Source organism: Marmota monax, unplaced genomic scaffold, assembly GCF_021218885.2.
Source record: "Marmota monax isolate L192 unplaced genomic scaffold, Marmota_monax_Labrador192_F-V1.1 WCK01_AAM20220418_F8-fsc00037, whole genome shotgun sequence".
Taxonomy (NCBI): domain Eukaryota; kingdom Metazoa; phylum Chordata; class Mammalia; order Rodentia; family Sciuridae; genus Marmota; species Marmota monax.
This window is the reverse complement of record NW_026693245.1, coordinates 1,840,767-1,863,654: the sequence shown is the minus strand read 5'-3', so window position 1 is coordinate 1,863,654 and position 22,888 is coordinate 1,840,767. Positions and strand designations below refer to the sequence as shown.

At 36.3% G+C, this 22,888-nt stretch overlaps 1 protein-coding gene across 3 annotated transcripts in view; it reads right to left on the bottom strand.

The window, feature by feature from the left end:
- Positions 1–3,587: 3,587 nt before the first annotated feature.
- Retreg1 (reticulophagy regulator 1) overlaps positions 3,588–22,888 on the bottom strand; it is a 140,887-nt gene continuing 121,586 nt past the window's right edge. For 2 of the 3 annotated variants that reach the window (XM_046456393.2, XM_046456396.2), the window contains 6 exons: positions 13,399–13,525; positions 11,069–11,153; positions 9,127–9,264; positions 8,321–8,385; positions 7,962–8,088; positions 3,588–5,817 (listed from right to left, as the gene is read on the bottom strand). In XM_046456393.2, the coding sequence (XP_046312349.1) occupies positions 5,324–5,817; positions 7,962–8,088; positions 8,321–8,385; positions 9,127–9,264; positions 11,069–11,153; positions 13,399–13,525 (1,036 nt within the window). In that variant the 3' untranslated portion in view covers positions 3,588–5,323. Of the gene's footprint in view, positions 5,818–7,961; positions 8,089–8,320; positions 8,386–9,126; positions 9,265–11,068; positions 11,154–13,398; positions 13,526–16,230; positions 17,161–22,888 lie in introns of those variants that run through there. The other variant, XM_046456395.2, reaches the window with a different exon arrangement.

Genomic DNA, 22,888 nt, shown 5'->3' with positions numbered 1-22,888 from the left:
ACTTGTTTTTCTGCATTCTGTTTTTCCTCATTTCAAGAATAGAGGCTGAGGGGCTGGTCCCCCTGGCCTGACAGATTCCCAGTAAATTAAAACTGATATAGTCTCTGGCTAAACATAACCTAGCTAAATCTGCATATGTATATTTTCTGCCTTTAGTCTGTTTGCCTTTTTTAAAGAATATTTTTGGTTATAGGTGGACACAAAACCATTATTTATTTTTTATGTGGTGCTGAGGATTAAATTTAGTGCCTCACACATGCAAAGCAAGTATTCCACCACTGAGCTACAACCCCCAGCCCTTGTCTCCTCTTTTGAAAGCTTTCCTTGAGCCAGGCACTATGGCCTATGCCTGTAATCCCTGCAGCTCAGGAGATTTAGGCAGGAGGATTGCAAGTTCAAAATCAGCCTCAGCAACTTAGTAAGGCCCTAAGCAACTTAGTGAGACCCTGTCTCAAAATAAAAAAAACGTAGGGAGCAGGGAGGCTTGGGATGTGGCTCAGCAGTAAAGTGCCTTGGGTTCAATCCCTGGTACCAAAAAGAAAAAAATAAGATTTCCTTGTCCTTGAGTTCCCTGGATGATTTGAGGCAAAAACCGAAAACAGATCTCCTCCATAATCCTTCAAAGTTGGCTTCAAATAACCATTTTCCTGCCAACTTGACCCTATAATATTTGTGGAGTCTTGTGAGTACTAAAAAGCCTAACCTCTTACTCTCCCTACTGCATGTAGTAACAATCTGAGTATCTTCAGAAGAGAGGCTTATCTAAATGCTTTGTCAAAAATAGTGCCCACCTCTATTCTAAGTCCTTACCAGAATAAAAGTTCTCTATGATGCTATTTGGTTATGTATTACTTTGTATTGAATTACTCCAAAATTCAGCATCAAATTTCTGCAAATCTTGATATGAGTGGCTTAGCTGGGTAGTTCTGACTCCATCTTATGAGGTTGCAGTGAACCTGCTGCCAGGGCTAAAGCCACCTGAAGGTTTAGTATTTGTCTGTGGCTGATGGAGTCCCATCAAGAATGGTTCACTTACATACTTGATAGCAAGAGATTTTGGTTTCTCACCAAGAGGAAGACCTAGGTCAACTTGAGTACGGTATCCCCTTAGCACAGAGTAGAGTCACAAAGTCTTTTTTGTGACCTGGCCTTGGTCACACACAGTTATTCCATAAGGTGCAATTATGCAGGTCAGCTCTATTGAATGTGAGAGGGAACTACAGCAGGGAATGGATACCAGAGGAGTGGGGCAAGATGGCCTTTCAGGACCATTTTCAGAGATAGGCTACCACTCAATTATTATCACTGATTTTCCAGTTTTAGCAAACATAACCTAGCTATTTTATCTTTATTTTGTTAAATTAGAGAAACAGAGTTGTTAGGTGAACTTTCCAGAGCCCCAAAGCCAGTGGGGCTAGTTTAGAACCTTACACATTGTGCCCAATTAACTGAAATAATAGGTATTTTTTGTCGCATTTCCATACATTTATTCCACAGGTATTTATTGGACTATGAGGCCACTATAGTGCTAGACCCATCATAAGAACGTCACAGAATTTTCTTGTAAACTTACTGATTGCCTTTGTTGTAATGTTTAAAACATTGGCTTAATTGGGACACAGGCAGGAAAAATAGCTCCCCCCCAAAAAAATTACTTCAGATACTTTTTTCCATTTATTCTTAAAACATCCCAGTGTGAAAAGGGAAGAATTAACTTCTTTATTGTATGTTTAGGAAAATTGAATCATGATTTGGAGACATGGTATGACTTTGACATTGTGTTTTAGAGCCATAATATTTAACATTAGAACCAGAATTCCTATTTCCAACATTCTGTTCTAACATAAATGCTGCAGTGGAAATGGAGGAATAATACACAAAATATAATTCTGAGACTTTCTAACTTGACTATGATACAAATGATCTGTGACAACAGATATTACAACAGTAATGTTTGCATTAAGTTTTGTAAAAAGTACCATTAATGTATTGTGTAAATTTGTATTCATATATTTTTGTAAAAATACTAAGTTTTTCTTAATATTTTCTTAGTTGTAGATGGACACAATATCTTTATTTTTATGTGATGCTGGGGACCAAACCCAGGGCCTCACGCATGCAAGGCAAGCGCTTTACAACTGAGCTACAACCCCACCCCCAGTAACAGTTTTCACAATGATTTCCTGTCTTGCAACTAACACTAATGGAACAGTATAAAGAAATACACTAGTGGGCACTGTGGTGCATGCCTTTGATCCCAGCGGCTTGGGAGGCTGAAGTAGGAGGGTTGCAAGTTCAAAGCCAGCTTCAGCAACTTTTCGAGACCCTAAGAAACTTAACAAGACCCGCTCAAAGGAAAATATTTGAAAAAAGGGTTGGAGATATGGCTCAGTGGTAAAGCCCTGGTTCAATCCTTGATATATAAAAAAGAAAAGAAATACACTAATGTAAATTATAAACAGAAAATAAAAATGTTAAAATCACTTAAGTGTCACTTTGCTTCTGGGTCTACAATCAACATGCTGGCATTTGCCACTTTTTTAAAGGAAGAAAGGCACTTGTTTTAAGTAAGAGTGAGATGCCTTAAATATGTTGAGAATATTTGCTAATTTCAAAAACCTTGTAAATAAAATAAAATACTAATTCTACTAAATTAGGGAGGGGTAGTTTTTAAAAATCACTTTTGAAGATTTTAGGGTAAGGCAAAAGCAAAGGCATTGTAGAATGAGCCTGTCCAAGCCTTTGCTTCCAAAGCAAACCAACTTTTTGAACACTGCTTTATTGTTTTAGATCAAAATACGTGATAAATATATGCTATTCCCTTTTATGATTTTGCTCAGCACTTTCTGTTGGAAGTAAGCAAAACTTCTTGACAGCTCCTCTACAATTTGAAAAGAAAAAAATCCACAGTTCACATTTTAATGACTTCATTCCACGTAGATACTACAAGCCATTTTTTTGTCAGTTCTTTTTTTCTTTTTTTAGATATTGAAGAAATATTGCATCTTTTATGGATTTCGTGGTAAAAGATATGTCACCCCCACAAGACTGGATCAGTTGCAGAGTTTATTTGTTACTATAGCTTAAAAGCAGAAAGTGCCCTTCTCCAAAATTCACACACACAAAACCCTTGTCAACACCCCTGTGTTTGCATTAAAAGTTTTGTAAAAAGTACCATTAATGTATTGTGTAAATTTGTATTCATATACTTTTGTAAAAATACTATTAAATTACATATGTGGTTATAATGCTATGGTCTATAAAGAGCTGGTATGTTTCCTCTATAGTGCTGATGACACATTTTTCTACCCTACCAGCTTCCCATACCCGAACCCTTTTTTAGTTTGTAACATTTTGTTATAGATCTATTGCTCATACCATTACACATTACTAGCCCTTGAATTGTACTTCTTATAGGCTTATTCAGTGACTTACATAGTTTAATTTCCTGGATATTAAAATTTAAATTCTTCTTGTTTTTTTTTTCAGTGAAGAAATTGAAATGGCCTTTAAATCTTTTGACTTCATGACCAAGAATTTTTTTTTAAGAAACACACACATAAAAAAAAGAATCCAGGTAACAACTATTTTATAAATATGTGACTGTATTTTTCTTCATGTCCAGAAACTTATTGAGTAGAATTCAGGTATATTCTTCCAAAACCCACAGTCAGAGATTTTCTAACACAGGTTGACATTTGTACCAAAATGGGCAAGATAATGAAGGCACAGGCTCACTTAGTATCAATAAGGGACATCAAACACAGTCATGAGGCACTAATGAAACATAAGCTTAGTCACAAAAAGCAAATGTTCGAAGTTTTCAGTAACTTTTCTCCCTTTAACATTTGGCAAAATTCAGTCTAGATATTTTAATACCTCAGAAAGAAAAAATAAATAAGATTCTACATTAAAACCTATAATTCATTTTTAGAAATATAAGAGATACAATGAAAGGAGGGGAATGCTGATTTCCTATATTCTTAGATTATCCTTCCTTTCTGAGGATCTCAGATGTCTGTGCATCTGCAGAAATGCCAGCTCTAACTGAAGATTTATGAGTTTATAGATAGTTGCTGACATGGTCCCTCAACACTACTAAAAGTCTGTATCACAAAAACAAAAGCTATCTTGGTTTCTGCTTTTTAGTCCTTTGTTTTAAACTGCAAGTCAAATTTGATTATAGGTGACCAAAAAATTTTAAGTAAAATATATATTTAACTTCCCAATAAGAAACAGATTACATATTTAGACTTCAATGGCAAATAAATACACTTTAAAGCCAAGCAAGTTCCTCTCTTCTATCTAACAAATAAGAAAAAGTCACTTTTTTTATTGCTGATGACCACATCACTCATAGAACATATCAAGAACTAGTTTCACGATTTTAGGAGACTCTTTCTATGAAACAATATAAAAGATGAAGGTTTAACTTAAGTCTAAACAGGCAGAATAGACCTGTACTTACAACACTCCTATTACAAACATGACAAAACTGAACAATAAAACAGCTGAATCTCTGTTTGCATCATAACCACCATCTATGTGATACGTAACTACTCACTCTCTATGGGTTAATACCACCCACTGCAAGCCTAGAGATGGCAATCAATGTAGAATGCCACCTTACAATTAAGCCTGTGTCTACAATGTAGAATGCCACCTTACAATTAAGCCTCTGTTCTACAGAGAGAACATGGAAATGTTTCAGCTTACCCATAGCGCTTAAGTATGTTTTAAAAATATTTCCTAGGAAATTAATTTTCATAGTATTTCCCAAATCCTTCAACTAAAGACATCCTGATAATTTGTTTTTTTTATATTGAAGTCTATCAGGTTTTATTTTTTAACTGTTTGCAAGTATTAGGAGTAAGGGAGAGGATACAACATGAATTCACAATTATTAATATTTTTCAGTGACAACAAAATTTTGCATGCTTAAAAATTAATTATAAGTAAAAATAGAGAATACTTATATAGAAGGATCTTAATAATTTGGTATTTGGGTATTCTTTTCTTTATGCTTTAAAAACAACCCCTAATATTTTCTGACAACACAGTATTTATATATATTTATATATATATAAAGTTCATTTCCATGCTTATTACGTAAAAATAACTATCAGAAATATCAATCTATCAGTGTCAGCTGATATATATCCAATTAATTCACTGCAGAAGGGAAAATAAAAATCTAAAGTAATCATTAAAGCTCACAGTTCAATTTTTTTTTTCCTTTTTTTTTTTGTCTTTTTTTTTTTTTTTTTGTCTTGTTTGAAATTTTTTGGTGGTTTATCTGTGCTGCTGGAGGCTGATTCCCAGATTAATGGCCTCCAAGGAAATTTGAAAGGAAGCCTGAAGACTTCTTACTTTGCTGTGCATCTGCTTCCTGGTCTTGTGTAAGTCCCAATTCACTCTCAATTTGATCCAGCTCTGACTGGTCAAGTAATTCAAAGTCATCACCTTCTTCAGTGTCTGTGTCCTCCCCTGGGCTGGGTGCAGCTTGAGCAAGTACTTGCTGAGCACTCTCTAGCTGGTCTTTAATAGCAGCAGTCACTGCAGCTGTGATGACGTTCCCGGCCAGGTTGCTCATCAAGTGGAAAGTTTGGTCACTGTTCAGAGGAAGGGTGAGACCAGCTGCTGATTGTCTCTCTTTGCTTGGTCTGTGACCACTTTCCAGATGTTCCTTTTTTCTCTTGAGCTCAGTGGGCAAGCCAAGGCTTAATTCATCTTCATCATTTGTTCCCGTGCCATTTTCTAGAGATGGAAAATCTGAAAGATCTCGAGAGAAAACTTCCTCACTAGGCCGGTCAAGATCTGTGAAGTGCATAATAGAAGTTCGTATTTAAGCACCAAAACAAATTTAAAATAAGAGCTGTCTAAAATCTGACTTTGATTTGAACTTTCCAGGCAACCTTGACATTAATCTAGCCTCTGGAGTCAACCTAAATCAATTTAACAACGTATTGGACCCTTCCCAAATCTGTGACACTAGCTCTCCACAAGTCCATAAATATTGTATGTCCACCTATAGCTTTTAACTTGCCTCTTAAGCACAAAACGTTGCAATTATCACTTAATATTCAGCTTGTCTAATATGAGCTTTAGGATTTGACTAAAGTTCAGGTGTTCATCGTAAAAATTCCGTCCTGCCCCTAAAGTGGGAATTATCTTAAGCCACTGGGAATATGCACGATCACAAAATTTAAAAATATGTGAATTGGAGGTATTCGTGGATTCTGATACATCACCTTTTGGTTATTATCCAGCCTGAGCATTTCATACATGGAGATTTTCTTCCATATCTATAACCTGTGACTGTTTAAAGCAATGAAAAGAAGCTCCTGCCCTCTCTGTTCCAGTTCAACCCAAGAGCTTATGGAAGTATTTGGCTCTCCATCAATATAGCTGAAACTGGCCATGCCAAGATTCATGATATTTGTAAGCAATGTCACATGAGGGATAGACTGATTTACTTTTCATAGAAAATCTTTCAGTGTAACAGTGAACTCCTTGCAAAAGTGGTTGGAAATCAAATCTATTAATGAAATCCCTATATGTTGATTGGATGGTTGTTGTCCCTTTTGTTACATAAATCTGAGATGGGATGGTTAAAACAAAGTGATTGTTATTCTTGTCTTTAAAATATGACCTCAGTTGTAGATACCAAAAGCTTACAGACCTTGAGTGAACAAGAACCAAAAGCTTATAGACCTTAAGTGAACTTCACTGTTCCTCTTGTTCTAATGCACTTTAAATACGACAAAATTGAGGTCCACAAAAATTATGTCATCTGCTTAAGGTCATACAGTGAGCTACTAGCAAGGCAAGACTACACTTGGGTCTCCCAACCTCCAAACCCATCTTTCACACACTTCACAGCCTCCCTCCCTCCCTCCTATAGAACATGTATTTTGGGAAAGTAATTATAAAACCAGGTTACTTATCCTCTTCCATATAATCTGCTCATATGTTCAGTATATGGCTGAGACCATTGAAAAGAAGGTCCAATTGGACAATTAATCCAATGAGACTAGCAAAAGTTAAGTTATTGCATAAGCATTGACTCAACTTATGTTATGGATGGAATTTATATTATTAAATTCAATTTTTACTCTACTACTTTAAATTGCATTTTACCTAGCTATAAAAAACAAAGAGACTTGATTAACCTTGAAGATAAACATGAGAAACTCTGGAATTGGCTTTACTCAGGGGAACTTGCCCTCCATACTTTAATCTCTTTTAATAAATACCAGGGCCAAATATATAAAATCAGCTTTCTTCTTTCCCTCTTCCCATTAATGCTACAAGGAATGCTGCCAGACATTTCATAAGGTAATTTATATATTAAAAAATTATATAAATATATATATATATATTTTAAAAACTATGTATATACATAGTTTTCAAAATAAAGACAGATTTTGGCATAGACATTTTTTCTCATGTTTCTTTAAAATAACCATTTTTGAGATGTAATTCACATACCATAAAATTCATCCTTTTAAAATATACAGTGCAGTGTTTTTTTAGTATATTCACAAAGCTGTACAATCATCACCATTAATTCTAGAACACTTGTATTACTCCAAAAAGACCTACTAATTAACACCATCTTTCTCTCTGCTAGTCCCTAGAAACCACTAGCCTACTTTCTCATATATTAACTTATTTATTCTGGACATTTCTTGTAAATGGAATCATACAATATGTGGCCATTTGTGTCTGGCTTATCTACCTCCCTCGCCCCCAATGCTGGGAATCAAACTTGGGGCCCATGTTGGGCAAGCACTCCATCTCTGAGCTATACCCCCAGCCCAGTACATTACTTTATTACAGACCAGTAAGATTCCACTGTAGAGATATACACATTTTATTTATCCATTCATGATTGACAGAAGTTAAATATTTTTACTTTTACTCCATAATAAGAAGAGTATCCAGAAATATGAGCATACCGTCAGAAGTGTCTGTCTGTGGAGTATAACCTTCGGAAAGGTTGAAGGTCCCATTATCAGTCCAGGATACTTCTGAGACATCTGTGTCAGACACAGATAACTCTTTGGCAGCAACCGTGAGGCTAATCTGTATTAATAGACATACCAGTAGCACATTTTAAACTGCAAAGGAAAATCTTATGAAAAACCCACACTAACCCCTGAAATGCCATAATAATAAAAACAAAGTTATGAGTATTTTTCTTTGAGTTTGTTCAAATAAAATAGGAAGAGTCTATCAGGAAATCATTCAGCCTTGATTCATGTAAATAAATGTACAACCAAACCACATAAACATATTGAAAACTAAACAAAAATACCTTAGGACAAAGAGCTGAAAAGTCTAATTCACTGTCATCTTTGTGACTTTTTTCTTTTTCTGCTTCTGTTGAAAAAAAATTGAAAGCTTTCAGTTTCCTGTCAAGCTTAGACTTAGTGTATTTATTTTATCATATATTCTTACCCCGTATTCCCCTTATTCTCCAATGCCTCCCTACCATTAAATGTTTGCTTAAGAAATTTCACATATTTGCAAGTGTTTGCTTTTCAAAGGAAACTGTACCTACTAGTGGTTCTCATAGCATGAACCAATATCATCATCATCATCATCTCTAGGAACTTTTTATCAATACAGATTCTTAGTCTACTGATTCACAAATTCTGGGTTGGGACCCACAATCTATATTTCCCCAATTTGTCCAGGTGATTCTGATGCACAATATAGTTTGAGAACTTATAAGGTCATATACCAAGTTAAAATTTTAAAATGATCATATTGGTTTTTTCTCTATTTTCCTTCCCCTGTTATTTCACTCCACTCTTATCCCTACCAATGGCATTTTTTTATTTGTAATTGTTCACCACATATAATAAATAGCAAGATAAGGAAATCTTTTCTCCCTCTCTTAAAAATTTTGATTAAAAAGTCAAAGTTAATTGTGTATTTGTGAAAAGAATAAAGCCTAAATAGGAAAAGACCACATATATTATTTTGGGGGATTAGCTTCTATAATCATATTTAGTAAAAGGCTAAATGCACCCTGAAATGTATAAAGGCAATTTTGTAACAAGTAGCCTGCTAATGTCTTACTTGATGCATAGAATCTAAAATTCAAACTTTACCTACCAGATCTCTCTCGTTTCTTCTGATTAATATATTCTCCAATTCCAAAATCTAGTTTCAACAGAACTGACTTGATTTTGCTGTAGATTTTTTGTCCAATATCATTACATTTAAACAGTGGACACAAAAACGCAAACAGTACTGAAATATAAGAAGGAAGAGAATATGGGTAAAATGCACTTCCTTACAAAAGTTTACATCTTAGTATTTCACAAAATACTGTTTTCTTTATTGAAAAATAGAATTCTTTTTCTTAGGATAATGCCTTTTCCTAATTAGGTTCATTTCCTAATTTCTATTCTTCCTTGTCATGAAATATGTTTTAGTACGTACATGTACACACACACACACACACACACAGGCACTGTCTTGTAGACTTGCAATCAGATCAACTTCCTCACCTTAATCCTTTTATCTTAAAACCTATAGAAAGGTTGTATGTTTTTCAGGCAGTGTCCTGAGTTAAACTTCACCTCTGTTTATTTAATGACATTTTACCATGGGAAGGTTCTTGTTATCTATGATCCTTGCCTCAATAGCACTGATACTAATAGTGTTGCTTTGGGTCGTTGTGCAGTAAAAGATGAGTGCAAATCTTCTGAAAAATACCTTGCCCATGTTCCTCCTTCCCCAGCACTTGTCTTCTTTTCCTCCTAAACAATGCTGATCCAGTGGTTGATATTTTCTGAGAGTTCTATTTGGAAGATTGGATTTGAGTTCCAATCATTTGCCATTTGTGTTATACATTAGAAATACTATAAGAAAAAAGGATTGCCAAACTGAATGTATTATATTCCTTAGTGATTATTTCTCTGTTGTTCTTAGGAAATATCTCAATGCTGAGGAATCATGTGAATTTTAAAAGCCAGTGTAATAAAATGGGAAAATAAGTAGGGAGTGCCTGCCCTATAAAAAGGTAGCCGTGACAGATCTTCATGTTTCAGGAAAAGAAGAAAATCTACACTTCTGTAGCAGCACTTTTGAAATATAGTTGACATACAAAGACTTGTACCAGCTAGATATTTGTCAACTTGATAAGCTCTGACATACACGTACACTGAGAAACCATCACCACAACCCATAGTGAACGTAACTACTACCCCCAAAGTGCCTTCATGTTTGTATGAACCTTCTCTTTTGCCTGCAGTCACACAACTTGACCATAGGCAACTGCTAACCAGCTTTGCCAATAAAGGTTACCTTTAATTTTCTAAAATTATATATAAATAAAATCATACAGTCAACTCACCCTAATTCCCACTCAACCTAATTATTTTGAGATTTATCCATAGTGTTTCATATATCGATTTTTAGTTAATTCTTTATTCTAATATACCACAGTTCATGCATTCATCTGGTCATATGGTCATATAGATTACACTCCACTTTTGGCTCCTACAAATGAATCTGCTATGAACATTTGTTTCTCTTGGATAAACACCTATCTGTGGGGCAGCTGGGTCATACACTAGAAACTGCCAAATTGTTATCCAAAGTGACTGTACCGTATCTACCCACAGTTAATGAGAATTCCAGGGGCTCCGTGTCCTTCCTAATACTTGATATGGTCAGTATTTTTAATTTTAGCCATTCTGGTGGAGGTCAATGAGATCTCATTGTGCTTTTATTTTTTTGAACCACAGAACTCATACAAGGCAAAAAAAGTGTTGGTATATTGGGGGGGTACAGTTTTACTGACATAATTTAACATAAAAATAAGTAATTACTTATGATCCTGGCTTTTGCAGCCATTCTTCCAATTTTAAAATATAAATACCTTTCTAGGGGGGAAAATAAGAGAAACTTTGTGCAGGAGATTAAAGATAAGCATCTTGTTTTATAAGGAAGAACTCATCCCTCCTCTTCCAAACTATGGGAGGTCTACTGACCTCTAAATGATGACATGTGCATCATATAAATTAGCCAAATGTTCTATTATACTTACACAGTAGATAGCTGAGTATAACCCCAGGAATGTAACTTCCCAAGATTGTAAAAAATGTGCACACACTGCAGACCAGGAGACAAAACTAGAAGTAATAGAAATAACAGGGGACAGTTATGCACAAAACTAAGACATTTGGAGCACAGAATACACATGCTATCATTTATCTATATGTGACCTATCAGATTATGGCAAATGGTTTCAAACAGCACTCTTGGTACACAGACATTCAACATCGTTAGTTCACTTTAACACTCATAATATATCATGTTGAGAGCAGAGGAGTTAATTTTTTGCCCTGAAAATGATGACTGTCATTACTCATGCCTGTGACTGTGTTACTGCCAGCTGCAAGAAATCTAAAGAGAACTTATCCTAGAAACTTCTTTTACTCTGCCTCAGTTAATGGAAGTAATGCAGTCAGATAACTAAGTCAGCAATTTTAAACTACAACTGTAAGCCCATCCAAATTTATAAACACAGCAAAACATGTTACAGAAATTAGAGGCATCTACACCAATCTAATTAATTTCACAGCTGGTAAACTAAGATAAACTATGGTCATTGTGATCCTCCTTCCTAATAGACTTTATCCACTTTTAGGACACCTAGGAACCAACTACAAATGAAATGAAACTCCTGTTGTGAATCTGATCACTTTCCTTCTGTCGATTAAAAAAAAAAACAAACTTGGTTGTTTTAAGAAAATTGTTTTTTAAATCTACAGAAGATTTCCTTAATTCCCATTAGAAAGATCAAGACCAAAAGAATCTCTTATTAAAGTTTTCACTTGATTTACACACTCCAGTCTTAAAATCTTCCTCTTCTTATGTCTTTATCTTTAAATGGAGGTATTAAATTAAGTTGATAAGCAAGAAAAATTCATTAGTGGACTTTGTAGTAAGGAAAACAGACATGGGAGGAAGAAATACAAATCTCTGTTCAGTAACTGAATAAGAGAAAGCAAGGAGTCTAAATTTCAGGCTAACTTTGTTTTTCCATTCTTTGGCATAGTGTTTATAAGTTAACTAGCTAAAAGGAGTATAGAATTACTTGTGAAATAAAATTAACAGCAATTTCTGAAACATCAAGGGCCCTAGAAGAAATGTGGAATTCTAAAATTAAATGTTTGAGGAAGAGCTGCAGAAAATTGAAGGAACAAATATAATAGCATAACTATATCCAGAATTGAGTTTCGCAAAGCAATTTCTTATTATCCCTTAGATTTTGTAGCATCATCATCTTCAGTTGATGGACCTGAGGTACACTGATACAATGCAGGACAGAAGTTTAAAGCTTAGAATCTTCTGAAATACCTTTAATCAGTTGAGTAAAATAACCACCAAAAATACATCATGCCCCTAATAGATATCTATTCTTAAAGTTACCTTCAATGATTAAAAATTCCCATGGAAGACAACACTGCCATTCCAATATGCTCCAATTCTTTCCAAGCACAGTTCTATTATTCAATAATAGCAAAGTCATGAGACCTCTATACATAGTACAATGACAGGGATCACAAATGCTGACACTTATACTCTTCATTCCAACCACCCTTGAATATCTAACAAGGCCTGTCAGTGGTTCTGCAGTTCATCCTGACTACAAAGACTATCAGTCACAACCGAGGTTGTTTGCTCTTGCTCAGGATATTGCTTTCCAATCCTTTAGACTCACCCAGTGGGGTTTTTCTTAAATTAGGAAAACACTTGTTCCACTTACATAATCATAAGGAATGTTTTGGCCAAAAGTTTTATTTGTTAAATAAACCATACAAGTCTCCAATTTTCAGAATGAAAGTGACACACTGTTACCTCTGAAAGTACCTTAAAGGACTGTGTGTTCAATTCATGTCCCTTTGACCTCAGAAAATGGGCCATTAAACATGAATGAAATTCTAAATAAGACATTTTTTTTCCTTCTTGGTTTGGCTGATACAGACTAATCACCATTCAATTAATAAGCTAAATAAATGTATATGATATATAATTTCAAAAAAAATTTTGGTACTAGGGGTAGAACCAGGGATGCTTTAATACTGAGCTACACTCCCAGACCTTTTTATTTTCTATTTTGAGACAAGATCTCACTAAATTGCTAAGACTGGTGTCGAACTTTCAATCCTGCCTCAGCCTCCTGAGTTGCTGGGATTACAGGTGTTGTGTACCACCACGGCCCGGCACATACTAAAGTTACTGAGCCTTGCTGATTCCAGCTTTTCAGCCATATGTTCCATGTGTATTAAGAATTAGAGAATGTTTATGATAAAAGCATGTGATAAATGTACATTGCACATTTAGAACACACTCTTGTACTAGAAAACTTGCCTTTCCAGGGCTCTGCTGTTTAAAAAGAGACATTTCTTGAAGAAATATGCTGAAATTCATCCATGATTCTGCAATACAGTGGCTGAGTCTGGGTCTTTCATCTGGTTTGGAATTGATGACTTCCCAGCTAAGGAGACGAAAAGAAAAAAAAATGTTTTTGGTTCTTAACAAAAAGTACAAGCTTTAGATGATTTACTCAACATCCATGGCTTCAGCAAATATTGTTTGAGCATCTACTGTTGGCCTTACTCTCTGGAAAAGCCCTGTGAATTCAGAGATGAACCAGTCAGATACTTGCCTCATGAAGCTCATATGCCAAGAGATAATAAATCATCTAATTACAATAAGGGAAACACTGAAGAGAGGAGGAGGACAGGGTTGGGGCTTTGGGATATTATTAACCAAGGAAGTCAGTTTTGAGCTCATATCTGAAATGGATTAGCAGTTTACCCCCGTGTTCAGATAGAAAAATGTAGATATATGTAGAGAAAGAGCTGGAATGGGAAAGGGCTAAAATGCCACCCTACTAACCCTACTGTGGATCCAACAAAGTCAGGAGAAATATAACAAATAAAGCTCAGGAAGCAGGAGATGAGCTAGATCATACAAGGCCTTATATGTTTGTTAGAAACTTTTAAACTGTACAGATCAGAAAGACACAGTACTTTTAAAGAAACTTAGGTACTAAGCATATAATCATTATTAATACTAAATACCAATAATGTATTTTCAGTATGTATGGTAGTTGGTCAACTACATAGACAACTGGTACACTCAACAGGATCTCACAATGCCCGGTATTTCTGAAGTATCTTTTCCTGATCATCATCTAGAATGTGTTGAATGTGATGCAGAGACCAGGCAGTGTGCTGTGTGTGTCCCTGAACTCGTTTTGCCATGAGAATCTCAGTGAGCTAAAAGCAAAAAACAATCACTCCAGGAAGAAGAACATATGCAAGTTCCTAAAATTATAAGGATTCTTGCAATAGTAACCCATTTAAATATTCCAAGAACTATTAGTGAACTCTCATCTGAGTTACAATTGTAAGGGCATCAGGATGAGGCCGAGCTCTGGCTTCAACCCCAATACCTCTAAAACAAATCAAAGTGACCTTGGCCCATGATGTTCAACCTCACAGAAACTATATACATAGATTGTTACTTTTAAATATATTTTGAATAGTAAAGCAATTTGCAAATTAATTAAAATTCCTTTTGAAGTGTAAATTTTAATCCTAGTGTAATAAAATTTAAAAAGGCAGGGGGGGCGATATATTCCTTTTTCCCTTTGCCTTTGCCTCAATTGATGCTCTGCCAGAGAGTCACTGAACTATCAATTTTCCAGAATGATGTTATTCCACCAGGTAGGGATTTGTCAAATGAGTTCCTGCCTGTCATGAGAAATGACCTTTTGGGGCTGCCTCACTGCCCAGGAGTGTTGTGTAAGCATCAGCACTACCCTGTCTGGAATCACTAAGCATGCTACTTAAACTGGTGGTCAAATATGCACCAGGTTTGCAGTCCTAGTGACTTCAAACTTCCTGAAATAATAAGAATGCATGTCTAAAAAGCCACTGTCTGTAACAAAATCTTGCCTATATATATATATATATATATATATATATATATATATATATATATATATATATATATATGCTTCATGGGAAAGGATTTTTATTTTACTGGAGAGCAAGAACTGCATGGCAAAGACAATATAAAGTTATTAAATTGTCGTCTTTCTTCTTAGACAACAAATCGGCACAGACTCCAGAAATACGGGGCATTGTGAGATCTGTTGAGCGTGCTGTGTGTGTCCCTGCATTTTTTTTTACATGAGAATCTCAGTGAGATAAAAGCAAGAAACAACCACTCCAGGAAGAAGACATATGCATAGACATATGGGTATGTATATACATAGGCTTGGCTACTGGTCAGGTCAGTGGGCCACAATTCTTCATTTCTGCTTTCTGTATTGGGAACATTTAAAGGTCCAACTGAACTATTTGGCAAATATATAATTCTAACAAAAATCATTTAAAAGCATAATGAAAGGTTTTGAGTATCAAAATATTTTAAAGATTATTTTAAAGTATCTTTTAAAGATTCCTGATTCCCAGTACAATTCTATTCATTTTAAAACATGCTCTCTTCAAAGAAACAATAAACTCAAAGGCGTCCTTCAAAGAGACCACGTTGTAATTCAGAATGAGAAGGAACACTAGATGTTCTTCCTGCTCCTTCCTAGAACAAGGGGGGATGGGGTGTGACTGACCAACGTGGCATCACGTAGGACCAACCCTTTCCAGGAAAGCACAGCACTTCATGTGCAGAATCCAAATACTCAGCGGAAACTAAGATTTGTGCTTGGTGGTTGGTTGACGTTTAATACAGATGACGTCTGCACACACACAGAGTTGCTCCATAATGGGACTCTAGGTTTTCCTAGAGAGCCTTGCTTGGAAACACATAACCAGAGAAAGGATCTCTTGTGAATACTGGACAAGATTTGGAAAGCAGGTCTTTCCCATGGCATGTGGCTATCTTCCCACCATCCTTGGCACTAATTGGTCTATAATGCAAGGCCCAAGTAACAAGGAAATAAAATACACTTTAGCCTTCAAAACAGTTTGAGATTTTTACCAAGTTCTTAACCACAAGTACAAGTTCTCTGTGATTGAAACTCATCTAAGGGAGAAAATCCTGTTTCCTATTAACATTGCCTCCTTACTTTCAGAGGGGACATATCATTTTCAGTGCAAAGAGAAATGAGGCTCATGCTCTCATAGGTCTTCCCTTCTGTTCACCCTCCTTCCAACTTCCTCTCACACTCACACTCTTGCCTTCATTAAGCAGGGAACTGCTGCACACTCCAGCCACAAGATAAGGACACAGGAGTCACCATTCATGGCCACCAACCACAACTCATCATACTCAGTGAGTCCAGTTTCCGTGGTACTCAGGGAGAAGTTCCTGTAGCTCCAGCCTCCTTAAGGCCGCACCAGTTTCACGTGGCCTTTGCCCAAGTACCAGCAGCTGCAAATGCTTTCCAGTAAAGGCTCTAGCAGAGGCCATTTGGTTGTTTTCCTTCTTAAGAAAAACTGGTCAGGTGTTTTTGACAAAGGACATTTTGTAATCAACATAAGCAATTATTTACCAAAGAAACCCAAGCCAGGGCAAAGTCCTTTTTCAGTGGCTGAGGAACATGGTCACCTGCCTAAGGAAATAAAAATTAGTCGGGTCGCTCCTCAGGCAAGCAGCCTCACTGCATCCACACAAAGGACTTCAGCTTTCAGGTAAAATTTCTGCAGATCCCTGTTAGAATACAGCTAGTTGGTAGTTTGGCCAAAGCAGGCCTTTCGTGATGTTCATAAAATTGGGTGTGTGTAACACAGAGCTATTCAAACAGCACTGTCTGAGCCTTACTCAGGAGATTCTGGTGGAGCAGGCCTGGGTGAAGATCAGAAACCTTCGTTTTTAACAAGTATCCCGGAGGTTCTGAGGCACATGTGCCTTACCCTAAAGTCACTGTGAGAAACACCTGAGAGAAATTTCCATCGAATTCCCATTCACAAATAAAAAGTAGGGAAACATGCTTCTAGGCAAGATGGTGTGGCAGGGACCTACCTGTTTTACCCTCCCTCCTTAAACAACCAAACACGTACAAAGGAAAAAACCAGACAAAACAGATGAAGCAATGATGTTGAGGACCCTGGGCTTTATACAAGGAAGGACAGTGACCCCTGAGGGACAGGAAACCAATGAGGGAGTCTTGAGACCAGCTCCTGCCCTACAGGTCTCCAGGCCTCAGATAAGTGAAACCCACCAGGTCCCTGAGTTGAGGAGACAGAGTTGAGGGTCCAAAGAGGACACCCAAGAGACCAGAGTTGGCACAACACAAGATGAGGAAGTAGATGCTGTGCAGAGAGCAGGATCTGCAGGGGTGGCCCCTGGAGCCTTTAATGAGGACTGACCAGCATACATATTTGAAGAACCAGGAAGCCAGGAAAAAAGCCATGAGAAAGGACCAGAAGGATCAGTGCTTGTGCCAAGAATGACTCCTTGTCCCACCAACTATACTGGAAAACCTCATTGGATATTGGTGGAGTGTTCATCAGGGTCATGTCTCATTGCACAGAATAATCAGTTTTGAACTAAATGCTTCTTTGGTCCCACCTAGCAAGTCTTAAAAGCAAGCCCCAAAAGAATAAAACTTATTTTTTAAGTAATTCAACCATCATTTGTATGAATACATTGCACGAATACAAAGTGGTAGGTTTTGTTATAAATCAAACAACTCAATGGTCAAATAGGGATCTGAATGATTTTACTTTTTTTCTTTCATGTGTATCTTTTAAATCATTGTACTTTAAAGATACAGTTACCAAAACTGAAAGATACAGTTACCAAAACTGACGTTTAAATATTGTATTAAAAAATTTGTTTCTCTGTAGTTTAATAGCTACACACATGAGTTCTTGGGCACTTTGTCCAGTTTCAGAATGCAGTGCACAGTACTGTCCATTAGAGGAAGCTAAACAACCAGGAAATGTGACAGTTGTACTCCTTAAAAACACATTGTCATTCTGTAAGAGAGGACATATTGTAGCAGCCTGATTCCTCTCTTTCACTCCAAGTGTCTTTGAGCACTTGAAAAAGATGCTGAAACAGATGAATGTTGGTAGGGGAAAAATAATGTCTCTTGGTATCCCCTCACTTCACTTCTGTTCATTTAATAAATAGACACATTAACTGTTACTAGGTACATTAACTGTTACCATTCCTAGCTCCAGATATTTAGAGATGACAAAGGCACAGCCCTAAAAAATACACTTATTTCTAGATGTGACCCAGCATGATTCAAAACCTGCATGTGTGCATACACTCTCATATATGAAACTTACCTTTTTAAAATGGCACTTAATTGTATCTAGTGCTATTGAAGAAAAATAAATTTGAAAACTAAGTTGAGAATTGGATATGTGAAGGGAACCTGTTAAATACAAGATCTTTTCATTATAGTACATTTTACAGGTAATACAGAAAAATGAATTGTGTAGTCATATCCTAGTGAATTTAAAAGTCCAAGTAATATAAAGAGCTGAAAGCTATTTTTCAAAGCAAAATTTATATTTTTTAAATATATCAATGTTCAAATTCTTTTTTCTTGTCCTATTTTTTATTCTTATTTTATTTATTTATTTATTTTTGCCATGATTTATTTTTATTTTTTTTAGTCAATACATGACAGCAGAATGTATTTTGACATATAATACATATATGGAATGTACATACATCAATCATAATGTCTATTCTATTCTGCTGCCCTTCCTATCCCCCCTACTCCTCCCATCCTCTCCCATCATTTCTCTCTATCCAATCTAATGTGACACACTTTTTTTTCTTTTTCTCATCACAACATCATATATGTATTCTGTATAACAATGAGGTTCTCCTTCCATCTTCCGTGCAACTCCCCTTCTCCCTCTTTTTTCCCTCCCACCTCTCTTCCCTATTTAGTGGTAGTCTTCTTCTCATGCTCTTCCTCCCTATCCCATTTTGAGTCACCCCCCCCCTTATATCAGAGAAGACATTCAGCATTTGTTTTTTAGGGATTGGCTAACTTCACTTAGCATAATCTGCTCTAATGCCATCCATTTCCCTGCAAATGCCATGATCTTGTTATTTTTTAGTGCTGAGTAATATTCCATTGTGTATAAATGCCACATTTTTAAAATCCATTCATCTATTGAAGGGCATCTAGGTTGGTTCCACCTTCTAACTATTGTAAATTGTGCTGCTATAAACATTGATGTGGCTGTGTCCCTGTAGCATGCTCTTTTTAGGTCTTTTGGGTATAGTCCAAGAAGGGGAATAGCTGGGTCAAATGGTGGTTCCATTCCCAGCTTTCCAAGGAATCTCCATACTGCTTTCCAAATTGGCTGCTCACATTCTTTCACATATTCTTAAACTTTTCATTTGAGAAAATAATTACAAAAGACAGACAATCTGGAGTAAGTGGATGCAGGTGAGGGAGAGAGCATATGAATGAATCCTGATGGTGTGGTTAGGCCCAAGTGGCAAGGTGCAAAAGCAAATCCATCCATGAACACCCCCATGATTAGAGTCAATTTCTGTGTGCCTTAAGCTTTCGGCAGTTTGGTTTCTGGCATTTGTGACACAAAGTATATTTATTGCTGCATTTCTCAGCAGACACAATGGAAAACTTTATATTAATTATGAGATAAAGATAACTATTAGAAAGTTACAGGCTAAAATTGCACCAATTAGCACGACTCTTTCATTTCGGTGGCAATTTTTAGTTGAAAGAAAAGCTGCAAACAGCTTACTTGAATACTTATTCAAATAAAAGCAGTTTATTAACAATTCAAGTAAAGGGGGTCACAGGCAGCATGAAATAAGAATGGCTCACTCTCCAGGCATGGGGCACTGCTGGGCCTCTTATAAACTTCCTATCTCATCAATCCTCAACCTGTGAGTGAAGTTTTACTTATTATTCTTGTCTAACAGATGAGATAAAGGCCCAAATTCATTGACTAATTGGCTCAAGGTCACAGAACTAATACACAATGGAATAGGGAATTGATCCATGGAACTAGAACGCAACTGTGTGGTGAGAGGCAGGAAAACACTCCAGACTGGAGTGTAGGAATCAGAGGGAAAGAACTTCAGAGCTGTAACATGAACAGGGTTTGGGGTCAACTAAGCTAAATAAGTAGAAAAAGAAAGATCAAAAAAGCAGCCTTCGTTCCCTGGTAAAACTTGGGCACAGAAGTTTAGATTCGTATTTTTTCTTTTAAAGCCCATCAGCTTTTCATAATCTGAGCCCAGCTTCTCGAGCCTAAATTATTGTACTTGTGCATGGCAGTCAAAACTTCTGCTGCTATTTGCTGAGGTCTCATTGTGTACCAGGTATCACATCAAACAGTGTACCCCACCCCAGCACTGTTTCCTAAGATCCCCTCTCCATCCCCCAGCCATTACAACACCCTGCAAGAAGGACTACTGTTCTCTCCATTATACCCAAGAGAAAATAGCTGGGAAGAATCTCCTTGTTTGATCTCCATAGCATCCTGTGTTGTTCTCCTGTAGCAATTGTCTATTGTAACTGATTTATATGCTGTTTTCAATGTAGACTCACCATCAGACTTCACATTCCATGAAGGAATTCTTGGATGCTGATCTGTTTTCAGTAGCTAATAGAGACTGACATCCATGAGGCCCTCAAAATCATTGAATGAGCCAAGTATGGTGGCACATGTCTGTAATCCCAGCAACTCAGGAGGCTGAGGTAGGAGGATCAGCAATTTAATGAGGCCCTAAGCAAATGGATGAGACTCTTCTCAAAATTAAAAAAAAAAAAAAATCAAAAGGGCTGGAGATGTAGCTCCACGGTAAAAAGCGGCCCTGGTTTTGATCCCCAATTCCCAAAAACATTAATGAATAAAAGAATTATAAGTGGTAAACATCCAAAAACGAAAATATCAAAAATAGTTAACAATGTTAACTAGTAGTTAATGACATCCTGTATGCTTTTTATTCACTCTTTTTTAAAATTTTTTTAAATTTACATATATTATTTTTTAAATTTGTTTAATTAGTTACACATGACAGTACAATGATCTTGACATACATTTGAATCAGATGGGATATAATTTCTCATTTTTCTGAGTGTACACGTTGCAGAATTACATTGGTCATGCAGTCATGTATATATTTATTTTTTAGTTTTAGGTGGACACAATATCTTTATTTTATTTTTATGTGGTGCTGAGAATCAAACCCAGTGCCTCACGCATGCTAGGCGAGTGTGCTACCACTTGAGCCACATCCCCAGCCCTTATTCATTCATTTGAATGTTTCTGTACATTACATGTTAGCAATAATTAGTACATATCCCTCTCTATATGTATAAAAATATAAAAAATAATAAACAAAAAGTCCTCTTAAAAATTTAGAAACCAAATTTAATTTATATGAACTAGTTCTTCTTTGCAAATGGGCAATTAAACTACCTTCAAAATTAGGCAATTAAGAAATATGCTTCATATGTTTCAATATTTTTCTGGAACTGGAAATCATTAATTCATGTAGGATTCCTTCTGGCAAAACTGAATGATTGACTTCTTCGTGAGATCCCTGGTCCATGAGTACTAGGGGTATTAATGCATTTGTGGTGCCAGTGGAGAATAGAACTGGTCCCTCCTAAGTTGAGGATATCAGAATGTGAAATAAACAATTCCCAAATCTGAACATGGGACAGAGAAAAACAAGTCCCTTTTTATTTATTTTTTCAAGTTTTTGCAGGGCAATCTCACTCCACTGGAAAACACTTTCAGATATTGTCTGTTTGTATCTATCTTCCTCTCTCTCTTTCTCTTTCCCCCCCCCCACACATACACACACACACACACACACACACACAAGCTTCTTTCTAGTCATTTTTTTAGTTTTTCATATTTCTACAATCCATCCATAGTGCAGTAATCATTATTAAATACATGTATAAGATCTCTGGCATAACACTTCCCAAGAATATATATTACTTCACACTATTTGTGATTTTATTAAAAATATGTAGTGGATATGGAGGCTAAACAATATTTTTTTAGAAAGTTAGTTATGTCAACATCACATATTGAATATCAAAAAAAAAGAAAAAGGATTTGTTATAACCTAAGTTGTGACCTAGTAACTGTGCAGACAACTGCTGCAACCATTACACTTATAAATATGCTCTGGCTTAGAGACCTTTCATTCTCAGCTAGTGACTAAGGGTCTCATGCTCTCAATTAGTAGTGAACATCTGTTGATATTAATTCCTGTGAATCTTTCTTAGAAAGGTCAGTTAATATCTGGTTACAGATTTTAACATTTCTTAAGTGTAATGTGTTAGAATTTTTTTTAATCCTTTGGATACTTATTATGTTCCATCATGATTGAGTTTATGTAGGAGAAAAAATAAGAACAGGGATATACTTCTCTGCATAAACACTCACCAAATTAGAACCATGACAAAGCAAATAGGATGTGTCAACTGGAGTATTAAATAAGCAAACACAAGATTAAGAAATTACATAGCACTCAATTTGAAGCTTTCACTTTCTCAGACCAATTAGCTATGTGAGCAGCTCCTCCTCTCAAGGCCAGGGACAGACAGGCACCAGTGAGTGCCTGCTCTTGCTGCCCAGGGAAGCTGAGCCCCACCTTCTTTGGGGTACTTTGGTGTTCTATTTGGGGTACTCTCTCTCTTTTTATACTGACTTTGAAATGAACCAGAGATCAGTTACTTATTTTGTGCAATTGTCTTATCCCCCTCTGTCCCAAAGTAAGTACTGCTGCTTCCCTGGGTGGTCCACCAATCATCCGGAGCCTTTGGAAGGATGACACTGAACAGCTGCCAGCCAAGCAGCTGACAACATGCACTTCTGTTAATTTTTTAATAACTAGACTTCTGTAAGCCCAGGGCATC